The sequence below is a fragment of the Tetrahymena thermophila genome (genome assembly GCF_000189635.1).
Source record: "Tetrahymena thermophila SB210 genomic scaffold scf_8254402, whole genome shotgun sequence".
Lineage (NCBI taxonomy): Eukaryota > Ciliophora > Oligohymenophorea > Hymenostomatida > Tetrahymenidae > Tetrahymena > Tetrahymena thermophila.
In genome coordinates, this window is record NW_002476185.1 from 17,632 (window position 1) to 39,697 (window position 22,066).

General features: G+C 24.4%; 6 protein-coding genes across 6 annotated transcripts; 3 read left to right on the forward strand and 3 right to left on the reverse strand. All coding sequences in view use genetic code 6, as the record gives it.

The window, feature by feature from the left end:
• Positions 1–1,041: 1,041 nt before the first annotated feature.
• Positions 1,042–1,572, reverse strand: TTHERM_00657260 (hypothetical protein; the record flags this gene model as incomplete). The annotated part of the gene is made up of 3 exons (XM_001024026.2): positions 1,474–1,572; positions 1,279–1,403; positions 1,042–1,225 (listed from the first exon to the last, which is right to left on the reverse strand). Exons 1-3 carry the CDS (start codon positions 1,510–1,512, stop codon positions 1,042–1,044), a joined length of 348 nt encoding a protein of 115 aa, XP_001024026.2. The 5' UTR covers positions 1,513–1,572.
• A 549-nt stretch (positions 1,573–2,121) lies between these two features.
• TTHERM_00657270 (arginyl-tRNA synthetase protein) lies at positions 2,122–4,357 on the reverse strand (the record flags this gene model as incomplete). The annotated part of the gene is made up of 2 exons (XM_001024027.3): positions 2,122–3,702; positions 4,088–4,357. The coding sequence occupies 2 exons, from the start codon at positions 4,355–4,357 to the stop codon at positions 2,122–2,124; spliced, it is 1,851 nt and encodes a 616-aa protein (XP_001024027.1).
• Positions 4,358–5,635: 1,278 nt separating this feature from the next.
• TTHERM_000657271 (thiol-disulfide oxidoreductase DCC) lies at positions 5,636–6,251 on the forward strand (the record flags this gene model as incomplete). Its single annotated transcript, XM_012799976.1, has 3 exons — positions 5,636–5,709; positions 5,779–5,866; positions 5,943–6,251. 3 exons carry the CDS (start codon positions 5,636–5,638, stop codon positions 6,249–6,251), a joined length of 471 nt encoding a protein of 156 aa, XP_012655430.1.
• Positions 6,252–6,895: 644 nt separating this feature from the next.
• On the forward strand, positions 6,896–8,941 carry TTHERM_00657280 (hypothetical protein; the record flags this gene model as incomplete). The annotated part of the gene is made up of 1 exon (XM_001024028.3): positions 6,896–8,941. One exon carries the CDS (start codon positions 6,896–6,898, stop codon positions 8,939–8,941), a length of 2,046 nt encoding a protein of 681 aa, XP_001024028.1.
• A 1,339-nt stretch (positions 8,942–10,280) lies between these two features.
• On the reverse strand, positions 10,281–18,989 carry TTHERM_00657290 (hypothetical protein; the record flags this gene model as incomplete). Its single annotated transcript, XM_001024029.2, has 3 exons — positions 10,281–17,568; positions 17,645–17,770; positions 17,836–18,989. The coding sequence occupies 3 exons, from the start codon at positions 18,987–18,989 to the stop codon at positions 10,281–10,283; spliced, it is 8,568 nt and encodes a 2,855-aa protein (XP_001024029.2).
• Positions 18,990–21,655: 2,666 nt separating this feature from the next.
• Positions 21,656–22,048, forward strand: TTHERM_000657292 (hypothetical protein; the record flags this gene model as incomplete). The annotated part of the gene is made up of 1 exon (XM_012799977.1): positions 21,656–22,048. One exon carries the CDS (start codon positions 21,656–21,658, stop codon positions 22,046–22,048), a length of 393 nt encoding a protein of 130 aa, XP_012655431.1.
• Between the last annotated feature and the right edge of the window lie 18 nt (positions 22,049–22,066).

The following is a 22,066-nucleotide window of genomic DNA, read 5'->3' on the forward strand; positions in this document are numbered from 1 at the left end:
CCATAAGTCTACAAGGTTTTGCTGATTTTGGAAAAGGAATTTAACAAAGTAAAAATATCTTAAATTTGATTATCAACTTAGAGTAATAATTTGAAAAACTAAACAAATAGATTAATTAATTTAATATTTTTTTAAAGATTTACTAAAATTGGCAATGAAGAAATAAGAATATTATCTGAATCTATTGCTGACTTAGAGATCTTAGTTAATTTGAAGCTTAATTTAAGGTAAAATAATTTAATAAATTTAAAATTTATAGATGTAAAAAAGCATAAATAACTATTAAGTTTTATATTAAAAATATAATTTTAATTGAAAGTTTTACTTACTTTTTTATTTACTTTATTTGATAAATTTTAATTCATAAAAAAGAGTAAATAATCACAATGATTAAGGCATTCTTATTTTAGGAAACATGCTAAAGAAAAAAATAAACTTAAATCTCTTTTCATAGATATTTCAAGGTAATTAATTTTTAAAAACTTTAAATTTAAATAACCTTTAAGAAATATTTTATAGAATTTTATTTTAAATATTAAAAAAATAAAGTTACAACTAATTTACATTAAGTGCTCAAAAAATACTAGTTTCTTAGATTTTAAAAGCATAATAGTTAGCTGCATTTAAGATTGTAAATGACTACCTTTAATGAATCATTTTTTAGATAAATACCAGTTTATTAAATAAATATTTTTAAAAAAATTTAATTGTTGTTATTAAAAATATTATTTTATGTTTTGTTATGCAATATCAATTATTATTATTCAAAAATGGCAAAATTGAATTTTAATTTTTTTATTCAGCTTTTCAAAAATATTAAAAAATCATCCTTTAAACTAAAATTTTAACAGTAATCAAAAAATCAAAAGTATTTAAAGTGTATGAATCGATCAAAAATAATCTTCAATTTTTTTTTGACAAAAATTAAATTTACTTTACAAAAATTGTTTGTTTATATCTTTTATCATCAAAACAAGTATGAACACAAAAATATAGATTTAAGTACAAAAATTGAAATGGCTGGCAATCAAATGAATTTAATCAGTTCTGATAGTAGTTTTATGATTATTATACTTTTCTTTTAGTAGAATTATCTTTAACTAGCTTAATTTTTTATTTCATATCATTAATTTATTTTTTCAGTTGTTCATTTTCTTTTTTATAATTTTCTATGCTATCTCTCATTTATGCAATTTATTTAGGGCAAAAGAAATCTTTTACTAACCTATTGAATAAAAATAAAGACATTTTAAATCAGAAAATTATTATCTTGCTTACCTGTCTGCGTCTTATTTTTAAGGCATCTTTTTATCATATAGGGTAACAAACAAATCAGAAAACTACTCTATTAATTGTTAATCTTCAACATACTTTTTAAATTCCTCCTATCTAGACATAGATTTCTTTTAAAATATATTTTTTTATATTTGTTTAATAAGATATTACTACTACGTTACTATTATAAAATTGTACCTTATCTATTTAAGTTTTATTTTTCAATTTGGAATTCATTTCTTTCAGAAATTTATGGTATTATTCTGTTTGTAAAATATTCAAATTGTTAAATTAATTAAAAAAAATATCTGATTATTAGATAAATAAATAATTAATTAATTGATGCTATCATGAAAAGCGTTTATCTATTTTGAATAATTTTATTAATATTTTGTTTAGCTGATAAATAAAATGTTATTATTTTATTTTTATAATTCAACAAACAAATTCTAAAATTAGATTAGCAGAAATTTGTAATCATAAAAAATTAAAGTAAAGAAAATTGATAAGGTAATTGAACAATAATTATATATGATGCATTTTCATAGATATAAGCAATCAGATTGTAGTACTCATAAATATTGATTGATTGAAATAAAAGAAAAAATATGTTGGATTTATTTATAAATCAAATGAAAAAATTAACAAAACTTATTAAAGAATTTGGGTTAGTTAAAGCTAAAAGAAGGGAATGTATGAAATAATCGAATATTTATCTTTGAGTAAGCTAAGTGAATTAATGATTGAATGAATGACAGATGTTTATAGAATAGAAATGTTTGTAAAATAAAATAAAAAAATAATTTTTGTTTGAATGTTTCATATTAAATATATTTATTAATGTTTTCAGATTTTTTCAAGGGGCTTGATACCAACCAAGTAGAAACACTTTTCAAGGACTTAACGAGTAGCTTCAATGAGAAGGATACGAGTAAGCTTATCTTCAGAATTGTTGATGTGATATTTACGATAACCTTCAGCTACTTTGCAAGCAAGGTCATACATATAGTCAGTTAAACGATTAATTGCTAAATCTTCAGTAACCTAGTCAAGAACATCAGGGAACTTTATGAGGAGGGAAGCAATGATTCTTTCTTGGGGATGAGAAATCTTGAATCCTTAAGTTTAGATAATTTTGCAGAGTTCTTCAGACTAGACACCACTCTTACGGATGATGGAGCAAAGACGAGCATAGGAATAGAGTAAGTAGACAGCAGTATTACCCTTAGTGTCAAGCATTTTATCATAAGAGAAGTTATAGTTGCTGATTCTGTTTTAACGTAAATCGTAATATTTAATAGCAGCCATACCCATCTTTTCAGCAGCATCAAGATATTCTTCTTCTGAGAGCTTGGTGTAGTTACCCTTGTTTTCTTTTTCTTCTTCATCTTCTTCAGCACCTTCTTCTTTAGCACCACCTGAAATACGTTCTTTAATTTTTTCTAAAGCACGTTCTCTAGCTTCATCAAGTAAATCTTTTAGCTTGACAGTTTCACTGGAACGAGTACGGAAACGCTTACCGTCTTCACCTTAGACGATACCGAAACCCATATGCTCAGCACGAGTAGTGGGAGGAACGTGCCATCCGATTTTTTCAGCAGCAGCAATAATATAATCAAAATGAGGTTGTTATCCAACATCAGTAATGTAAACTAAACGATTGCAGTTCAAAGTTTTTAATCTATACTTGATGCAGGCCATATCAGTACTATCGTATCCGTAACCACCATCCTTTTTGACAATGAAGAGAGGAGGTTAGTTCTTATACTTTTCAATGAAAACACATTGAGCACCATCACTTTCAACAAGCATACCAGCATCCTTGAGGTCTTAAATGACAGCAGGAATTTTATCGTTGTAGAAAGACTCACCGAAGTCTTCTAAAGTAATGTCTAAACGCTTGTAGATTTCAGTGAATTCCCTACGAGAAATTTCACAAAGAATTTCCCAAGCCTTGCGACATTCAGGGTCACCACTTTGAAGGTCGACGACAGTAAGTTAAGCAGTCTTCTTGAATTCAGGATCTTCATCGAATAACTTCTTAGATTCCTTGTAGAACATAGTTAAATCTGATAAATCAATAGGTTCATTGAGGAAATTAGGATATTTTCTCTTCATATAAGTAATAAGCATACCGAATTGAGTACCCCAATCACCCAAATGGTTAATACGAAGAACTTCGTGGTTTTAGAATTCAAAAATACGGCAAATAGATTCACCAATAATAGTTGAACGCAAGTGACCAACGTGCATTTCTTTGGCAATATTAGGAGATGAGAAATCAACGGCAATCTTTTGTTTCTTTTCAGTGGGGTAGTTCAAACCATTCTTTAAAATATTGTTAATTTCATCTTCAATAACTTATTATTTTAACTTAATAGTCAAAAAACCTTAGTCAGTAACACCTAACTTTTCGATAGCACAGTCCTATTTTATATAAAAGCAGTTTTTTAATATAAAATCGTTTATTTTTTGCTTTGCATTTTAAAATTACGAAGATCTTCTCTCCTTATTAATACTTAAAGAAAGTTAAAAATAATTTGAAAAGCTTGAATAAAAATAGCAAAAAATCAAACTTATTATATTTTTTCTCCTTTATTTTCATTACTTTTAAATTATTAATATGATTTTTACTAATAATAAAGATGTTTTTGGCATTAATGCAAATTAATAATTTCTTTTTTGGATAAATCTTAATGAGATTCATGTTTTATATGCTTTAAGAGATCTGTAAAAAAGTTTTATTTATTATTAAACCTTTATCTCTATTTTAAAGATAGAAAATAAAAAATATAAATAAATATATTAATACCTTATCTTCAGGATTGAATGATTCAATAACCTTATGACAGAATGCCTTAATGTCTGCCAAACCAAAAGCTTGCTTTGTTTTCTTATCTTTATTTTGGTTGAAGACTTGCAAGAGAGTTGGGGTGTTGTAATCAACATCAACTAAGTTAGAAACAGGTTAAATCTTGATAGGAGGAGATTAAACATTGTAGGGCTTCAAAGCATTGTTAACAACGTTTAATGTGTGTTGAGATGCGATTTTCATCATACTTTTTAAAACTTTAGACTCCATTTATATTTAAAGTTGCTATGTATCTATTTATTTTCTTTAGAATATTCAAATAATTTCTCTTCTTTTATTATTTTTTAATTAAATAATTATTTTTTGGCAACTAATTTTTTGTACTTTTAAACCCAACATTTGTGCATCTAATATATGCAAATATATACCCAAGTTTCTATCATCACAAAATAGTTAAAATTTAATTTAACATACATAGATGCTTTAGATTAGATATTACGCCAAAAACTGACAATTTCATCAATAATGTCAAATTAATTAACCAATATTATATTCGTTATTATTTTCCCATTTAATTTGTCATCCTAAAGACAAAAATATTTCCAATTATTAACAATTGTTACAAAATTAGGCACTATCATAAAGCCATTTCATAATATTTAACATCTATGACTTATTATAAAAATATAAAAGATTAAAATAATTTAAGCTGATCAAAAATTTGATTCAATAATTAATCTTTTTTTTCATAAAATATTGTTATAGAATGTGAATCAAAAGATAAATAAAAGATTTATTTTATAAAGTGAATGAAATAATTAGTATTATTAAGCATAATGATTATATTTTTTGTTTTAAAAAATTACATATTATTAAATTCACTAGTTTAAATTTTATCCAATTTTAAAGTAGATAAACAAATAGATTCCTTTTCAAAAAAGAGATTTTCAAAGTTTTTTATTTCAAAAATTTTGCTTACAAGTTACTATTATTTTAATTTATTATTATTACAAATATATATTTATAAAATTAATAAATTTCATTTTACCACAGGTAGATTCATCTTTAACAGTCTTCTTAGTGTCAAGTTAAAATTTCTTGACTACATTTTTATTGGAATTTTCTAATTTATCTGTTCATTTTTCACTATTGATGAAAGCTTTAGTCTATTTTTAATCGAATTCAACTCAATAACCTTAAATCTAAAAATTGTAGTATTTTTAAAAAATTAGTGTGAAATAAATTATTAGAATTAATATGTAATAGAAATTAATTTCTTACTAGACTTGACAATTTTTATTAAAAAAATCTATTTTAAAAAATATTAGAATATATATTGAATGAGACAAATTAAAATAAATAGGATTTTGGAAAAAGAAAAATTAAGAATTTGACTTACTATTATGAAACAATAATAATTATATTGCTATTTATTATTGATATTAAAAATTGACAAATGCAATTCTAATTAAAGATTTAGATACAACTAAGATTTAGTATTTTTTATATAAAACAAAAATAAATAAAATTTAATAGTACACATAACAAATGAACGAGTATTCTGTTGAAGATTTCGAAAAATATTTACAAAACGGGAAAATTATATTTCTTTATGATGGATTGTAATATCTATATTTTATTGGTTTATTTACAAACTTTAGTTTATAATCATCTACATATTTAATTAACAGATGCAATTTATGTTATGGAACAGTTAAATTCTTTTATAACAGAAATCCTTCAAAGTTTGAGTTCATAAATCTGTAAAGCGTTATAAATGTAATTTTCGCTATTGTTTTTAAAAATTTTGAATTTTTTTTAATCTAACTCCTTTTTATTTCAAATATTATTTTAGAACAATTAGTTGGTAGAAATATTTTAAATTCCTACTAGCTTAAATGCTGTGACAATCATTAAAGGTGCTTTTAATTCAACTCAAAATAACTAAAATCAGCTTTAAAAACCTTATAGAATTCTATATAAATCGCAAGCAATACAAGAGTGTCTTAAAGAATTAAAATAACCATGGTGCATTATAGGATTTATTATTTAATTAATCCCTTTAACTGTTAAAGACTTCAGTTATGATTTAATAGGTAGATTTAGATATAAAATATTCGGAAAAAGTGATTAAATATGTTAAATTTAGAGAAAATAAAAGTGATATGCTATTATACCAAACTAACTATATATTAATTTTATTTAAGTTAAAATTTGCATTTATTATTTTATACATATCATCTAATATATTGATGATTATCATAATTAATAAAAAAGATTTGTTATTATATTTTACCTTCAATTTATTAAAAATTTAATTCATAAACGTTACTTCTTATTACAAATAAATATTAAGGATTTTACTTTGTAAGGAAGCATTTATATTCACTAAAATAACAAAATATTTGAGATGATTAAATTTGATAAAAAATCAATTGAAAGTATGGAAATTGATTTAATTTTTTTTTGGTTTTTAAAAGTATATATAGTGTTGTAAGTAAAATTAGTTAAAATTAATCTTCAAATACACCAGATCATTTCAGCTCACTCTTTGATTATATTAATTAATAATTTAATCTACGACGAGATTTAAAGAAACATTATAAATACTTTAATTTGAATACGATTTTAATATTAACACAAGAAAAGAAAAAAATTATTGCAAATTAAGCTATAGTAAAAATTTAATAGAAAGTAGTAAAAATTGTATTTAAAATAAAGTATTTTTATATATCAGCTAAATAGCAAGATAATCTAACTAGAAGGCTGATTAATATAAATAAATAAACAAACTGAAATTAAATAAGTATGGAGTTCGAAGGGTTCGATCTAGAAAATCCGTGCTAGGTCTAGAAGTCTGAAGAAGAGAGGAGATTAGAAAGGCTTTAGACTGGGTTTATCACAATTCAGCAATATTCAATGCATGAAAATAGAATAATTAAATAAGAAGATTAAATCAAAAAAAAATAAAGGAAAATGCTTCAAAAAATAATGCAATAAACGAATCATTTGAGTAATAAAATGCAACAGGATTAGCGCAGGAGTTACCATAATTTTGGGAACGATTCATATAAGTTTATGAATAACCATCAAAATTAGTAATACTAATCTAATTAGCACAATGAGTAGAGTTATTGTAATAACTTCCACCATAAAACTCATATGAATAACGAAAATAATGAAGAAAACAGCAGCAATTTGAATATTTGCAATTAATATTCTGAACAATAATTCTAAAATTATGATTAGCCACCTGATTATATGCACGATGAAGAAGAGTGGGAAGAAGAAGATGAAGAGGAATCTTAATTTTTACTAGAAGATGAAATACTTTTAGATTTAGATTTCTTTAATAAAAAAGGAGAAGAAAATATAGATAAGTGTATCATGGAAAAAGTGTCTATTTGGAACGATGTTAGACCTGTTATTTAGGTGATTGCAAAGAAAAATAGGATTGAAATAATTTACGACAATGGACATAGGTTGCTAAAAGATTTTAGATTTTTGATAAAAAAGCTAGAAAAATATAAAGATAATCAAGACGCAAAGTTTGCAAGCTAATTGCTTTAGTAGCACTAAAAAAATATTGAATTAGAAGAAGATTTATTTGCTAGAATAGTTAAGTATTATGATCATGAAATGAATATCCTTTATGACATGGTTGCAAAAAATTATGAGAAATCTAAATAAATTGCTTACAAAATAATAGATTCGAGAGATGAGACATAACTGTTTGCTTTTTCTATCCGCAAACTCAATCTTGATGATGGTATTCAGCATATTTCAGGTCCTTTTGGCTATTCAAAACCTCTCGTTGATATATTTGGAGGAGATATGGGAACTTATGTGAGATTTATCATGAGAAAAGGTGTTATTGAACATTTTAACAGACAAAGCCATTTTATTATATTTCTTATGAAGTTAAGAATTATTGATAAAACTGATTTGACTGTCGTAACGCTTGATAACATTAAAATACCTATTTCAGTCTCTTTGGAGAGACACTCTTTGAGTAAAATTCAAGTGATGCCTGATTGCTATTAAGAAGATTATTTGAAAATATATAATATTTTTATTAAAGATGAAATTCTCAAGCAACTTCAAGATATGCGTCGCTCAAAAGAAAACTTTTAAAATACAATATAAGGCTTAGAAGATTTTGAATATTTTATGCAAAGTCAGATATTCTATGATAAATTTTATAAGAAGTAAAGACATTCTTCAGATTCTGCTAAGATGTGCAGATATAGATACTTAGACAGAAGCCAAACAAGTAGATACTAAGGTAAATCTCAGCGAAAATATTGTGAAGAATATCTCCGTAACTTTTAAGGATAGTTTAAGAGAAAGAAGATATACAAAAATTCAAATCAACAAGAATAAATATAAAAAGAAGGTAAAAAAATTTTAGAAAATCAAAGCAATTTTAAAAATCTGTAGCTAATGTAAGGCTTATATTTAGATGAAGATATTATAGACCTGAAAGAAAATGGAAAAAATATCAACGGTTCACAAGTTGATATCCAAATCGATAGTTAGACTGTTAAATAAGAGGAGACAGATCCTGATCTGTCAAACTCAAACCATAATAAATAAAGCATAAATATACAACAAAATATCAATAGCTCCTCAGGTAAAAACTAAAGTGACGAAACTTCAATTAAAAAATGTGTTGAATAAGATGAAAATATAAATCAAAGCGATAAAGATGATTAAAACTCATCTATACTAAAAAAACCCATACGTAAAAGAAATAAATCTTAATAATCAGCAAATAATTTGAAAAAGTAATAAAAAAAATCTGATCTTGGAGATTAATAAAATAAATTTTCTTCAAAAGAAAACAACCTTTGAGGACATTTATATAAATAAGCTTATTTGCAATTCTTTACTATTATAAATGCAAATAATAGGAAAGGTAATGCATTAGTAGAATTGAACTAAAATAATAAAATATGGGAAATTATTACTGCAGCTATTACTCAATCAATCAATTAATGGATGGATGGTAATTTAATACATTTCATCTTCTAAAATAATTAAAAACAAACATAAAAACAACCAATTATATTTATTAAAAACAAACACTTTAATTATTTTACAAACAATTACTATTAGTATTTTAATAATTAATGTATTAACATTAAAGAAATACCTATAAATTGAAAAACAAATGCTTAAAAGAAAAATTAATTATCATTAAAAACAACAAAAAGTTCCTAGTAACAATTTAGTTGTTAAAAAATTTGTACAAATAACAATAAATTTCAACAAAAATTATTCTAAAAATTATATATTAAATAAACAAAATAGAATAAATTGGTGCAGTTTATTTCTAAAAAATATAATATAAATTATTCATAACTAAATTAAAAAAATAATTTTATATTTCTTGATATAATTTAAACCTTTAACTAGATAAAATTTTTTAAACTAAAAAACTTCTTTGCAATTAACATTTTTAACTTTATTTTAATTTCCAATTCGTTATAAGATGAATAATTAATAAATAGAAAGATAGATAGATAGATAGATAGATAGATAGATAGATAGATAGATAGATAGATAGATAGGTAGATAATTTACTTACTTATTTAAATATTAAACCAAACATTTAGAAATATATTTTAAAATAAATAATTAATTAACTTTAATTTTAGACTAATAAATAAAAAAATATAAACTTTATTTAAATATCTGAATAATTTTAAATATTTTTTTAATCTCTTATCTAATGATTTAATTATAATAGAGACAGTTTTATTCGTATTTATTAAATTTATTTTGTGTATTATTACTTATTAAAAAAAAATATTGTATTAAATAAATTAAGTATTTGTAAGGTTTTTTAGAAGCATATCTTAAATTATTGTTAAAATTTTTGTGTTAATTAAAATGACTTAAAAAAATAAAGTTGTATTATGTATGATTGTATTTTGAAATAAATCAATTAATATTTAAAAAAGTTTATAAAAGATAATACGATAAAAATAGATGGGGAGGGGACATATTAATTTATTTTATATTAGACAAAAAAGAGGAATAAATTATATTTCTATATAAAGTTTATTTTGAAAAATTATTTATTTATTTATTTATTTTATTATTTATTTTAAGTATGGTTTTATTTAATATTTATTTATTTATTTATTGCTTTGTATTTTTATTTATTTGACTTCACAGAAAATAAACTTCAGATCTTTTTGAATTTTGTAAGATTATCTCCATATTGTTAACCAATATCGATACCACCCATTAATAGGTTTGCTCTTTTAGCATTAATTAATTAGGATTACTACTGCTACTGTTAAAGTAGGTATTACTGTTTTAAATATTCGTTATTTAGTAGTTCTTGAATATTCGGATCAGCAGGGTTCAATTAAATTTGAGAAGATGGATCCAAAATACCTTATGCTTGCATATTTTTCATCTAATTTTGTATTTAGAGTTATTACAGCTGTTAAGATTAAGAGAGGTTAGGCATTACTAATTAGTTCTATTAAGAGAATAACAGTTAATTTTATTTTTATTACTATTGAGCCATCAACAACTATTGTTATTGCTAAGACATACTTTAAATAGGCTAGTTCTATAAAATTATCTGTTAGTTCGGTAAGTTTTGCTAAGGCTATTATTATTGGAGAAGTTATAAGCGCTACTATTATTGTTATAGCTAGAGAGCTTAAATTTAAGACTACTAAGCTAATTATTACTAATTTGGCTATTGCTGTAATCTCTAATTTTATTATTACTATTATAAAAGGAATAAACTTGGGTTATTTCCAGACTGCTAAAGTTGTATTAGCTATGATTAGGATAATCCTCCTTGATTCTGCTAAAATTGCTATTGCTGTTATAAATAAAGCTTCTCGTTTGGAGTAAGAGTATTATTCATTTCTAGAAGCTAATGATTGGCTGCAAGCTACTACTACTAATATTTTTGCAGAAATTCTTACTCTTATTGAGCTCTTTGTTAAGCAATTTACATTTTTTCTTTGAGTAATTGTTATTGCATAATTTGCTAATATACTTGCTGCTGTTATGACATTTATTAATTTTAAATATTTAGGTTTTAGAGCTGTTAATTTTAAATCTGCTAAGATAGCTACTATTGCTGTTAATGGTGCTATAATTATCTTTAGAGTGATAATTATTACTAATGCTAGTTTAACTATTCCATTTAGCTTTAAGTTAAGTTTGGTGATGCAAGACTTTCGCTTAGTTGTTATATTTAACCATTTTCTGCAGCTCCAACTATTTGCATGCCTTGTGCAGAGTTCATTCCTCCATTCTTCAATAAAAAGCTTTACAATGCAGATGATAAGTTTTAATTTTAGTTTGGAGCTCCACCTGTTGGAGTAGCATTTTGACCTCTGATTTAAGTAGAAAGTTATGCTGGATGATGTGCTGATTCTCCTAGGGAAGGGAATGTAGTTGCTTATTAGCTCGAAAACAAATTAACTTGAGATGTATTTGGTAAAGTTTATCCTTTATCTATATGGATACTATTGCTGAGATTAGTTTACATCTATTATTAACGCATTTATTCTAATTTAAAAAGTTGTATAGCATTTTAGTCTGATCCCTAAGCATTTAAATTTTGCATATTTAATTAACCTCCCTTTTGATCAGTTGGAGTAGATAATCCCACACTTGAAGATGCAGCTGGGTTGTTATTAGTCCAAAGTTAAGAAGTACCAAGAGTTACTTCATTATTACTTTAACCAGGTATCATTGATTGGTTAGATATTTAGCCATTTACTCCGCTAGAGTCTAAAAGGCCTTATTTTTGCAATTATTATTACTGGAACCTTAATTACTGTTACTATTACTACTACAATAAAGCAAGCTATTATGATTAAATCTATTAACTTTAAGTTAACAATGATTGCTATTATTATTGCTGCTAATTCATTACTATTTACTAATACAACTATGGATTAGTTTATTTTAGCTGCTATATATCAGAAGCTGACAAATTAGCATTAGCATTTACCTATGCAGCATTTAAAGGGTTACTTATACCAATAGACGATGCCAAAGTTGGGTTAAGAAGAGAGCTTTATTAGCCTTACTAACTAGCTAAAGCTGCTATATTACTTCCCTGTTGTAGTTATTAGCTTTTTTTTAATACATCTATTAAATTTGTTGATGTATTTTGCTTATTCATAGCTTAGGATTAAGCTGAAGTAGCAGCTCTGTTTCCATGATTAGAGCTATTAAGCAAACCTTCAGATTTATCTAGTTACTGAGATTTTTACAACTGCATTTACTTCTACATCTAATTTCCTTAAAGGAGAGCTGCATCGCCGCCTAAAGATATTGAGTTGCTGAGCAGTTATTTTTACTAAATTTGCTACTATTATTATTATACTTAGTGCTACTACTATTATTATTGTAATAAAATAATCAAACTATGATAGTTCTACTCTTCATTTTAATAATTTTCCACCAATATTTTATATTCAACAATTTAATCAGGCATTATTTGCTTTAACTAATCAAGTTTTTTGAGAATTTCTAATCTTTCACGTAACTCTTTCATTCTCATCTAAGTTATAATAATTTATTATTTAATTGCTTCAATATTGTGTTGAGTATTTAGGGCAATTGACTGCTGAGAACCAAATTAAGGAGAAGGAGGCTGTTGAGCGACTTGAGATAATTACTAAGAATTTTAGAGTAAATTTCCACCGCGATTTTGAGAGGTATGCAATCCTTATTACAACTACTGATTTGAATGTTAAATTTGTTAGTCTTGAGTAAATATATGAGATGATCCTAACCCTCCAGGAACTTGTTATTAATTTAGACCTTATAGTTAAATTTATAGCTGTTATTGCTATTAAAGTCCTAAAGGATATTATTTGAATTGAGGAGTAGTAGGAGTTGCTTGAGGTTCCTTCTATCCACTTAAACCTAATTAATCTTCCTTCTTTTCTGGTTTACTCACGTTAAGCCTTAAATTTATCTTATTATTTCCTTCACTTTATTTTTCTTACTTTTAGTGTTTAGTTTATTTTTATTAAACTTCCTTCTCACTCTACTGATCTGATCCAGATTTTTATCTTGTATTTAAATTGTTTGAATTGTTTCCGCTATCTGAAGCTTAACACATAAAATTATCAAAGTTTGGGGGATCAATAGTCATAACTCCAAGCAGATCTTCCTTATCATTTTATTCATCATCTCCTTTTATAGAATCACCTAAATTAGCCTATTGCTGTTGTTGTGAAGAAAGATTTGACTCTTCTCTTTTTCTTATTTCTAATTATTATTATATTTTTAAAAATTCTTATATAGACATGATTTGCTATTCTACTTCATTTATCTTCTAGTCAATCTACTACAATTATTAAGCTTGGTTAGGCTATTGCTATGCAACAATTTTCATTTATTTTAATTAATTTAATTATTAGAAATAAAACATTTGCTATTTTTAAATTTCAGTTAGATTTTACTGTGGATTTACGTTAATATCTTAAATAATTTGCTACTATTTCTATTATTACTACTAATATTACCATTACTGTTATTATAAGAATTATTGTTATTACTTTAATTAATTTTATTAAAATTATTATTATAATAATTGCTCTTGCTGTTATTAAGCTTATTATATTTATAGCTGATTCTAATCTAAATCTTTTTATTCTTATTGTTTTTCCTAATCTATTTAATTTTGAACTTATTCCTCTGTATGTTAATTCAAAATTTTTGTACCATTTTAAGCTTTTTTAGGTGAAAGATGTTCTTTGCTTGGAACAGCAGCGTTTGCTGTAATAGACTGATCCTCCTCTACGTTCTAACTTTTTTTGACTTTTTCACCATTTTATTGTAATAAATTTAGTTTGTTAACTTCATTCTACATTAATTATTATTATATTTATAGCTAATGTTAGTTTTAATGTTGCTATTATATCTATAGTTGTTATTTTTATTATTAATTTTATAATTTATAAGATTATTTACTATTTTCTTCTGTAGAGTTGTTTTTATCTGCTATCTAATTGCTTTTGTTATTTACATTCTTATTATTGTTTAGTAAATGTTTGTCTTACTTCTTAATTTACTTGTTTACTTTTTTTTATTTATTAACTTTTTTATTGCTGTTACTACTTTCTTCGTCATGTTCTTCCTCATGATTATTATTAACATTGCTACCATCGGCTTCAATATTTTCTTCATCTATTTTATTGCTAATTTAGTATTATTAACTTTTTATTTCTGCTTCTTCATTTTCTACTTTTTTATTAACTTTCTTTTATCCGATAGAATTATTTTTTTTATCATCTTCATCCTCTTAAATATCAGATTACTCTTTATTTAGTTCCTACTCCTTTTAAATTAAAACCTTCTGCTTAGATTAAGCCCTTTGTCTATGTTCAGGTTCAGGATGTTCAGATGATTCCTTTTATTAAGAACCTTTTCTCTTTAATTGGCTGCTTTCTTTCTTTGAAACCTTAGGTGGTGGTGCAACTTCTTCTTCTTCAATGCTCTCTTCTTAATTAGCTTCTTATGCATAATTAGAGTTAAGAGGTAATATATCTTTTAAAAGTAAGCTATGGATGAAAACCATTTATGACTATGGCTCATAGAATGCTCTGCAAATAGGAATCATAGCAATAGAATTTTCGCTAAATTATTTTTATGCTCCTGTCTCATTTGATTCTTCATCTTCCTCTAATGAATTTTTATTTCTTCTTTCTTCCTCTTCTTCCTCTTCAATTACATCTAATGCATGCAAGATAATTCTTCTATACAATTCATCAAAATAATTGTTATTGTTAACAATTGACTCATATAAGCAATTATATAAATTATATTCGTTGCTATCTTTGTTAAGGCTATAAAGAGATTTCCATACGTTATTTAAAATATATTTTATATTTAGAAGATATATACTATTCTTTACACCCAAAGTTTTCATAGTGGATTCATAGGACATTTCTTCGATTTCATCTTTAACATGGCCTATAAGTACACCAATAAATAAGTCCTTAAGAGAAATACTTCCATCACTGTTTAAACATGTTTAGCTACTCTCTTATAACTCCTCACTCAAGAATTCCTCAGGTACATATACATTCTTGGCATTATATTTCTAGATAAGGAGAACCAAATATAGCAATCTTTAATAAATAGCATTAACGTAGTGTAAAATTGAAAAAAAATATTTGCCTCCAAACGCAAAAGGTCTATTTTCGCTTTTTGGGAAATATTTAGAATGCTAGAAATGAGGAATACTTTTAATTTATGAGGATATAAATAAACTACAGCCGTTTTACTAAAATATTTTTTAAGATGATTTAGTTTAATAGTGATTAGAGTTACCAAATAGAGGATGGAAGTTTTATGTTCCGTTTTAAGATTTGTGAGTAGGAGAACTAATTTATTTTAAGCTATTCTCAGAGTTACTAGACTCTCCTTTAATATTTTAAATGAAGGCCTATTCTTCTGGAATATCTTTATTCATATTTTCATAAAAATGGTTTAATTAATAATCTTCTTAATTCAATCTTTAGCTTTTTAAATAGTTCAAAATAGAGCGCTTCTATTAGGAATTAATTGTATCCTTTAAAATTTATGGAGTTACTTACAAAATACATTTAGAAATTTGTTAAAATATATTAATATGTTCCTCAGTTATTTATAGCTTGTCCCTTTGCTGCTACTCTCTTAAAAATGTATATATCAAGTCAACTGACATTTACAATATTTCTTTATTTTAAAAATTAAATGTAAAGCTAGGAAAATCTATGAGATGCTTTTAGCTCGATGACTTTTTTTTATTCTTTTTTTTTCCTTAATCAAGTGAAAATTCATGATTTGCTTAATAAAATTTTTACATTTCTTAAAATAATAATTTTTAGTTTTTATCTTAGACTTCTTAAGCTTCTTGAGCTGATTAATCAATCAAACACCTTTCAAAATTGAAAAAACTTGTTAAATCTGGACTAACTTTGTCTTGAATATTATTTTTTAAGGTGTTTTGATCATTACTTGATAAGGAATATCTACGATTTCCTCCTTAATTATTTGAAAGTAAAATTTCCTGCATAAGTTAATTAGAAATCCTTCTAGCTTCAGCTTCCTTTTCAATGAATTTAAAAATAATTTTATTCAAATGTAAATTCTAATTTTCTAATTTTTTTGCATTGTAAGTTTTTTAGTCAATCGAGGCAGGATAATAAAGCTAATCTAACTTTCTCCATTTTTCTTAGAATTGCTCTTTACAATCTTTTAAGGCCTTTTTTCTGAGCTACATTTTAGCTTATAGCTCTTAAATAAGGTCAAATTCCTCTTATTCAGCTTTTTCTTCGAATTTATTAATCATAATCTCTCTTAATGCATCTTCAGTTTTTTAAATATCTATCTCAACCTAATTAGCTTAAGTTTAATCTTATTAAAGACTGTTTTATTAATTTTTATCTTCAACTTATACTTAGCTTTCCTCTTTAACTTAATTTTAACTACCATCTTAATTTATGATCTCTTCTTTTATTTAGTTCAATTACTTTTCATTATCGAGTTAATTAGTTTATTACTCTTATTGTGAGCTTGACTTATCCTATGACTATTATTACTACTTTTACTATTATTTTTCTTTTAATTTTGAAAGTTCATCCTCATCTATTATTTCCCCTTCCTCTATTTCAACTTAGGTATCTAATTAAATAATTGCACCTACTTCCTCTTCTTTTTTTTGAATATCAGTTTACTATTAATTCTTTAAACTTTCATTTATTTATATTTCATTTTTTTCTTCAATCATTTTTTCAGCCTTTTACTAATCCTCTGATTTAACTTCAGGATTGATAACAATCTCTTGCTTTATTTCAATTTATTTTTGATTAAACTCCTAAAGTTCCTTGTGAATTTGTTTAATTTCTTCTTCACTAAATTGCTCTTCAAGTTTTTCTATCTCCATAACGCATGGATTTATTTTTTTCAACTTGCAGTTATTGTATACGTATGTGTTATATGAATTGTATTAAGATAATATTTAAATTTAATTTATTCCATCAATAATCCACTGCTTTTCTTCTAAGCTTTAATATTATTTATTTTTTAAGAGATCTAACATACGTATACCTTAAGTTAATAACTGAATTTCACCATCCTATCTATATCTCTCATCTTCTTGCTTGTATAAAACATCATGATATTCTGTTTTATTTCTTGAAATAATGTCATCCTTGCTTTTATAAGGGAGCCCAATGCAGTAAGTGTTGATTTCTGGATGCTTAACCGAAATAGTATTCCCTTCAATTCCCGAACATACAGCATAGCTTACATCAATACGTTAAAATTGCTAAATATCTTTTTCAAAGTGAACAGCCCTAACATATGGAAAGTAATATAGATTCTTGTACAACATAGCTTATCTTGATTAAATCTTGAGACGTCTCTATTTTTGCTCATCTGTTTCTTCTAATTCGATTTAACTGTCAATAGCTTCATTATCTTCAAATCTGTTTCTATTGTTGTTTTGGATTTAAGTTTTAGATTTAATTTATGTTGCATTTAAATGAAACAACTAATAAATAAATATACTTATTGCTATTCTAATTATTTGAGTTTTAAACTATTTGCTTTGAGTGTTTCCTAGAAGGAGGACCTGATGATATTACTCGGCCTTCACTCTAGTCAGACCTCTTTCTTCTTAAGTCATCACACTTGCTTTTAATTAATTATTAATTAAAAAAATTAGATATAATAGGATTTAGATAAATTATATATATTACTTGATCTCTTTTCTCATTTTAAAATCTTATTCTCCTCCACAATTTCCCTTATGCTATTTGCTTGATTTTATACCTTCTAATTCAATTTTGTCTTCATAACTTATCTTGTCTTTGCTTTATTTCTTTTACTTATCACTCTTAGATTTTTCATTATCGTATTCATCTCTTTTTTTGTTATCCTGATCATCAGACTCTCCTTCTTCATCCATCCCTCCATTCTCTTCTTAATCATCTTCATCATTTTCACTATTATTACTTTAGTCATCCATTTATTTACTATTTTTCATATCTTTATCTTGCTATTTTATACTCTTTTTCTTATTATTTGTAGTTTATTGATTTGGATTGCTCTGCATTTATTGATGCTAATCTGCATCGTTATCAATACTTTCTTAATCATCATCTTCATCATCGTCATCTTCTTCATCACCTGAAGCTTCATAATCTTCATCTTCTTCATCATCATCTTCGTCGTAGTCTTAATTGATATTGTTATTACCTTCTTAGTTAGTGCTTTTAGTTTAACCATTTGCTACTGACTAATTGGGTTAGCTAATTTAAAAATTAGATTGATTCATTGGTAATTTCACACTGACAGTACGACTTCTTGTTCTAATGTTGTGCCCACTTTCACTATCTTAACCATCTTCTTTCATATTTTCATCCTAATTCTACTCATTTGAATTAGTATGGCCCTTTTCGTTTGTTTCAGCATCCAATTAATTATCCTCTTCACCTTGTTATTTTTTGGGTTTTCTACCACGTTTGCTTTTTGCTTGCTAGATGTCTGAGGAACCTTTTTTTGATTTATTATTATTTGAAGCTCCTTCTGTCTTGCTCTTCTGTTTCTAATTAGATGAAGATTCATTAGAATCTTTTCTTTTTCTCTTCTTCACCCCTTTTTATGAATTTTAATTATCACCATTGTTTTGATTATTTGCTTGATTTCTGATTTCTTGAAACTCCCTTGAGTTCATCGAAAAATCTGAATCAAATTCATCCTATTCAGCAAGCTGACTACTGCTGGCTTCATAATCTTCGTCCTCTTCACTATCCTCTGCTCCAAAATATTATTGATAGAATTAATCATCTTACATTCTCTCTATTTCGGACTGATAAATCTTTGCTCGTTTTTACCTCTTTTCGCTATTCATTTTTTATTGATAAAGACAGGATGATATGATTGATTTAAATCAATTTAGAATCCCTTTCTGTTCAATCTAATTAGTTAAATAATATGTTGAGATAGACTAGCTAATGTGATATTTTTGTAATCTAATTGATGCTGTTTTATCTTTACTTTTTGGCTTTTTGAATGATGAATTCTAACAATTTTTGTCTTGCTTATCTATCTATTGTTTTCTTTTATTTCGACTTTATTTGTTTTCTCTCTTTTTTATTTCTTTTGCTTTTAAGTCTTCTATTTTTATGATTATCAATTTACTCGCTTTACTTTACTTTGCTTTTTGATATTATATTTTCTTGAAATTGATTTCTCTAAAAATTGTTTGGAAATTACTTTCTTTGTTTCTTTCTTTGATTTAGGTTTGTTTTTGTATTTACTTTATCTTTTTTCTTAACAATAATCAATCAATCAATCACATTTTTCTTTTATTGTATACATATATATAGTTAATTTATCATTAATTTATTGATTCATTCATTGATTCTTGATATTCTTTTAGTTTATTTATTAGTTTGATTTTTATTAGGTTATTAAATTCAAATTGATTTTGTAAATTCTTCTTCCCCTTTTACAATCAATCTTTCTTTCTTTCTCACGTCTTTCTTTTATCATAATTATTAATAATACTTTTTTTGTTTAATTTAGGTTTTTTTTGCATGATTAACCTCTTGAATAGTAATTATTATATTTGCAAAAATAATTATTCCTTTTTCAATACTTTATTTCTAAGTTATTACCTTTTGATCAGCAAGCAAACAAACTATCAAATGAGTGATTCCTTTTATAATTAATTTTTTTTATCATAATTTTTACAAATCACTCCTTTTAAATTTTGATTGCAACTAAATTATTAATAAATTTATAATACAAAAAACTATGATTGCTAATAAGATAATATAAGAAGCTTTCCTTTTCTTTCGATTAAAAAGCTTAAAAGTGTTACAGCTAACCTATTTTTCCTCTTTTTTCTTTTCTTTACTTCATTATTTGTGCTATACGATAAAATCCCAATCATCTTTATATACACTTAATTTGATATATAAAATGTCTAAATAACTAGCTCCTCTGAAATTCATAAAAATTTACAATTATAGTTAGATGAAAAAAGATATCTGTGATATTTTTAGTAGAATTTTGCTTTTAAGACCAGAGCGCTAGCTATTATTTATTAAATCTCTTCTTATTTTTTGTTAATAAATTTACTTTTAAATACCGATTAATTCCTTTTTTTTTATTTTATTTTCTGTTCAATCATGAATTATTCTGAATAGCTTCAATTTTTCACTCTGTTAAATTCTTAATCAATAATTAGTTGGCTCTATTCCATTTAATTTTATTTTTAATATTTATTTAAATTATTTTAGCTAATTTATTGCTCCATATTTCTAATTCATCTTGAGCTTATACAAGGACATTACTTCGAACTGTACTAATGCTTAAATGAAATCAAATCAATCTTTAAACTTTACCTTTTAAAATTGTCAGTCCAAGCATTTATAAGCAATTTTTATAAGTTAAAAATGATTACTAAAGTGTATTAAATAATTAGAATTCCAATCCCATAAATATTTTTTTTGATTTAAAAGGTTTGTAAAAAAAATGTGTTAATTTTAATAAAATTTTTTTTTATAAGTTTTTAAAAAATTTACTATAATAATTTATTTTTTCTAGTTAATTAAAGCTATTCCTATTTTTAGTAAGTAGCTATAAAAAAAATAAAAGTTAACTATGAGCGTTAATTAATTCTTTTAATTTGTATTTGTTATTAAAAAACTAATATCATCTAATCATTTTTGTATTTTATAAAAATAAAATCAATAAGAAGAAAAAACTTAATTTAATTGGAAATATTCATTCTGAAATAACAAATAGAAGAACATATTTAATAACACATATAGAAAAATATTATATATTTATTAGGTTAAAAACTTTGATCAATTTCATATATCATTAGTATTTAATAGTAGTTAACTTTATTCAGATAAAGTTTATTAAATTCTTTCTAAGTAAAGTTTTATCATTAATATATCTCTCTCTATTTTTATTAAATTTAATTCTATTGGTCAATTTTTTGATAAATAAAGCTTGCTAAAGGTTCTATTATCCATTAAAAGTTTTTCCTCTTTTAAATATCAACTTTATTAAATTAAAATTGAAATAAAGAGTATTTAATTTTTTGAATTTGCTTTATTCTGAATTCTATTACAAAAATATAAATTATTTTTGTTAAAGAAATTTAATTTTTTAAATAAATTAATAATTAAATTGTAACTATTTATAAAAAGAAGATATAGTAAATAATATACTATTTATAAATTATTTCTCTCTTTTTTGCTTACTTTGCTTAATCATTTTTTGTGATATAAATTTAATTTAAAAATTTTACAAATATTTACACTCAATTTTTCTTTTATCAAAATAGATTACTTTATTTCTAAATAAAATAAATTCAAATTAAATTAATTTTAATAAAAATTAAAAAATGAGTAGTTTATTTTTATTAGATATATAAAGTACCCATATTTTACCTTTAAGAGTTTTAATTAAGAAATAAATACTTTCGACTAAATATTTGATAAAATTAATTAAATTTGCTAAGTATTCATAAATAACAGAGAAATTAATTATCTAAAAATGAAATAATACATAATATTTTTAACAATTTTAATACATGCTTTAGCTACTGCTAGTGATTAAGATAAGCCTATAGTTGTGTTTTATGATTCTTGCGACTTATAAAATAACCATATTATGTATTAACAAGATTCAGATAAAGAAGATTTAGATACAGTTTTAAATTATCCTTTCGACATCAAAGCAGTAATCTTTAAGTAAAAAGGTTAATTAAAATTTTATGAAAATGGATAACTGTACTATCTAAACCATGACCTCGAATGCATTGAAAAAGGCTAACCATCTTATTATGATCCTTAAGCTTAAATTTTTATAAAGCGAAACAATAAGTTTAGGTCAAAACTACTCAAGAAAAGCTTAAAAAAATAAAAATAAGAGCACATAAATGCTTGAAGGGATGGCGAATAATGC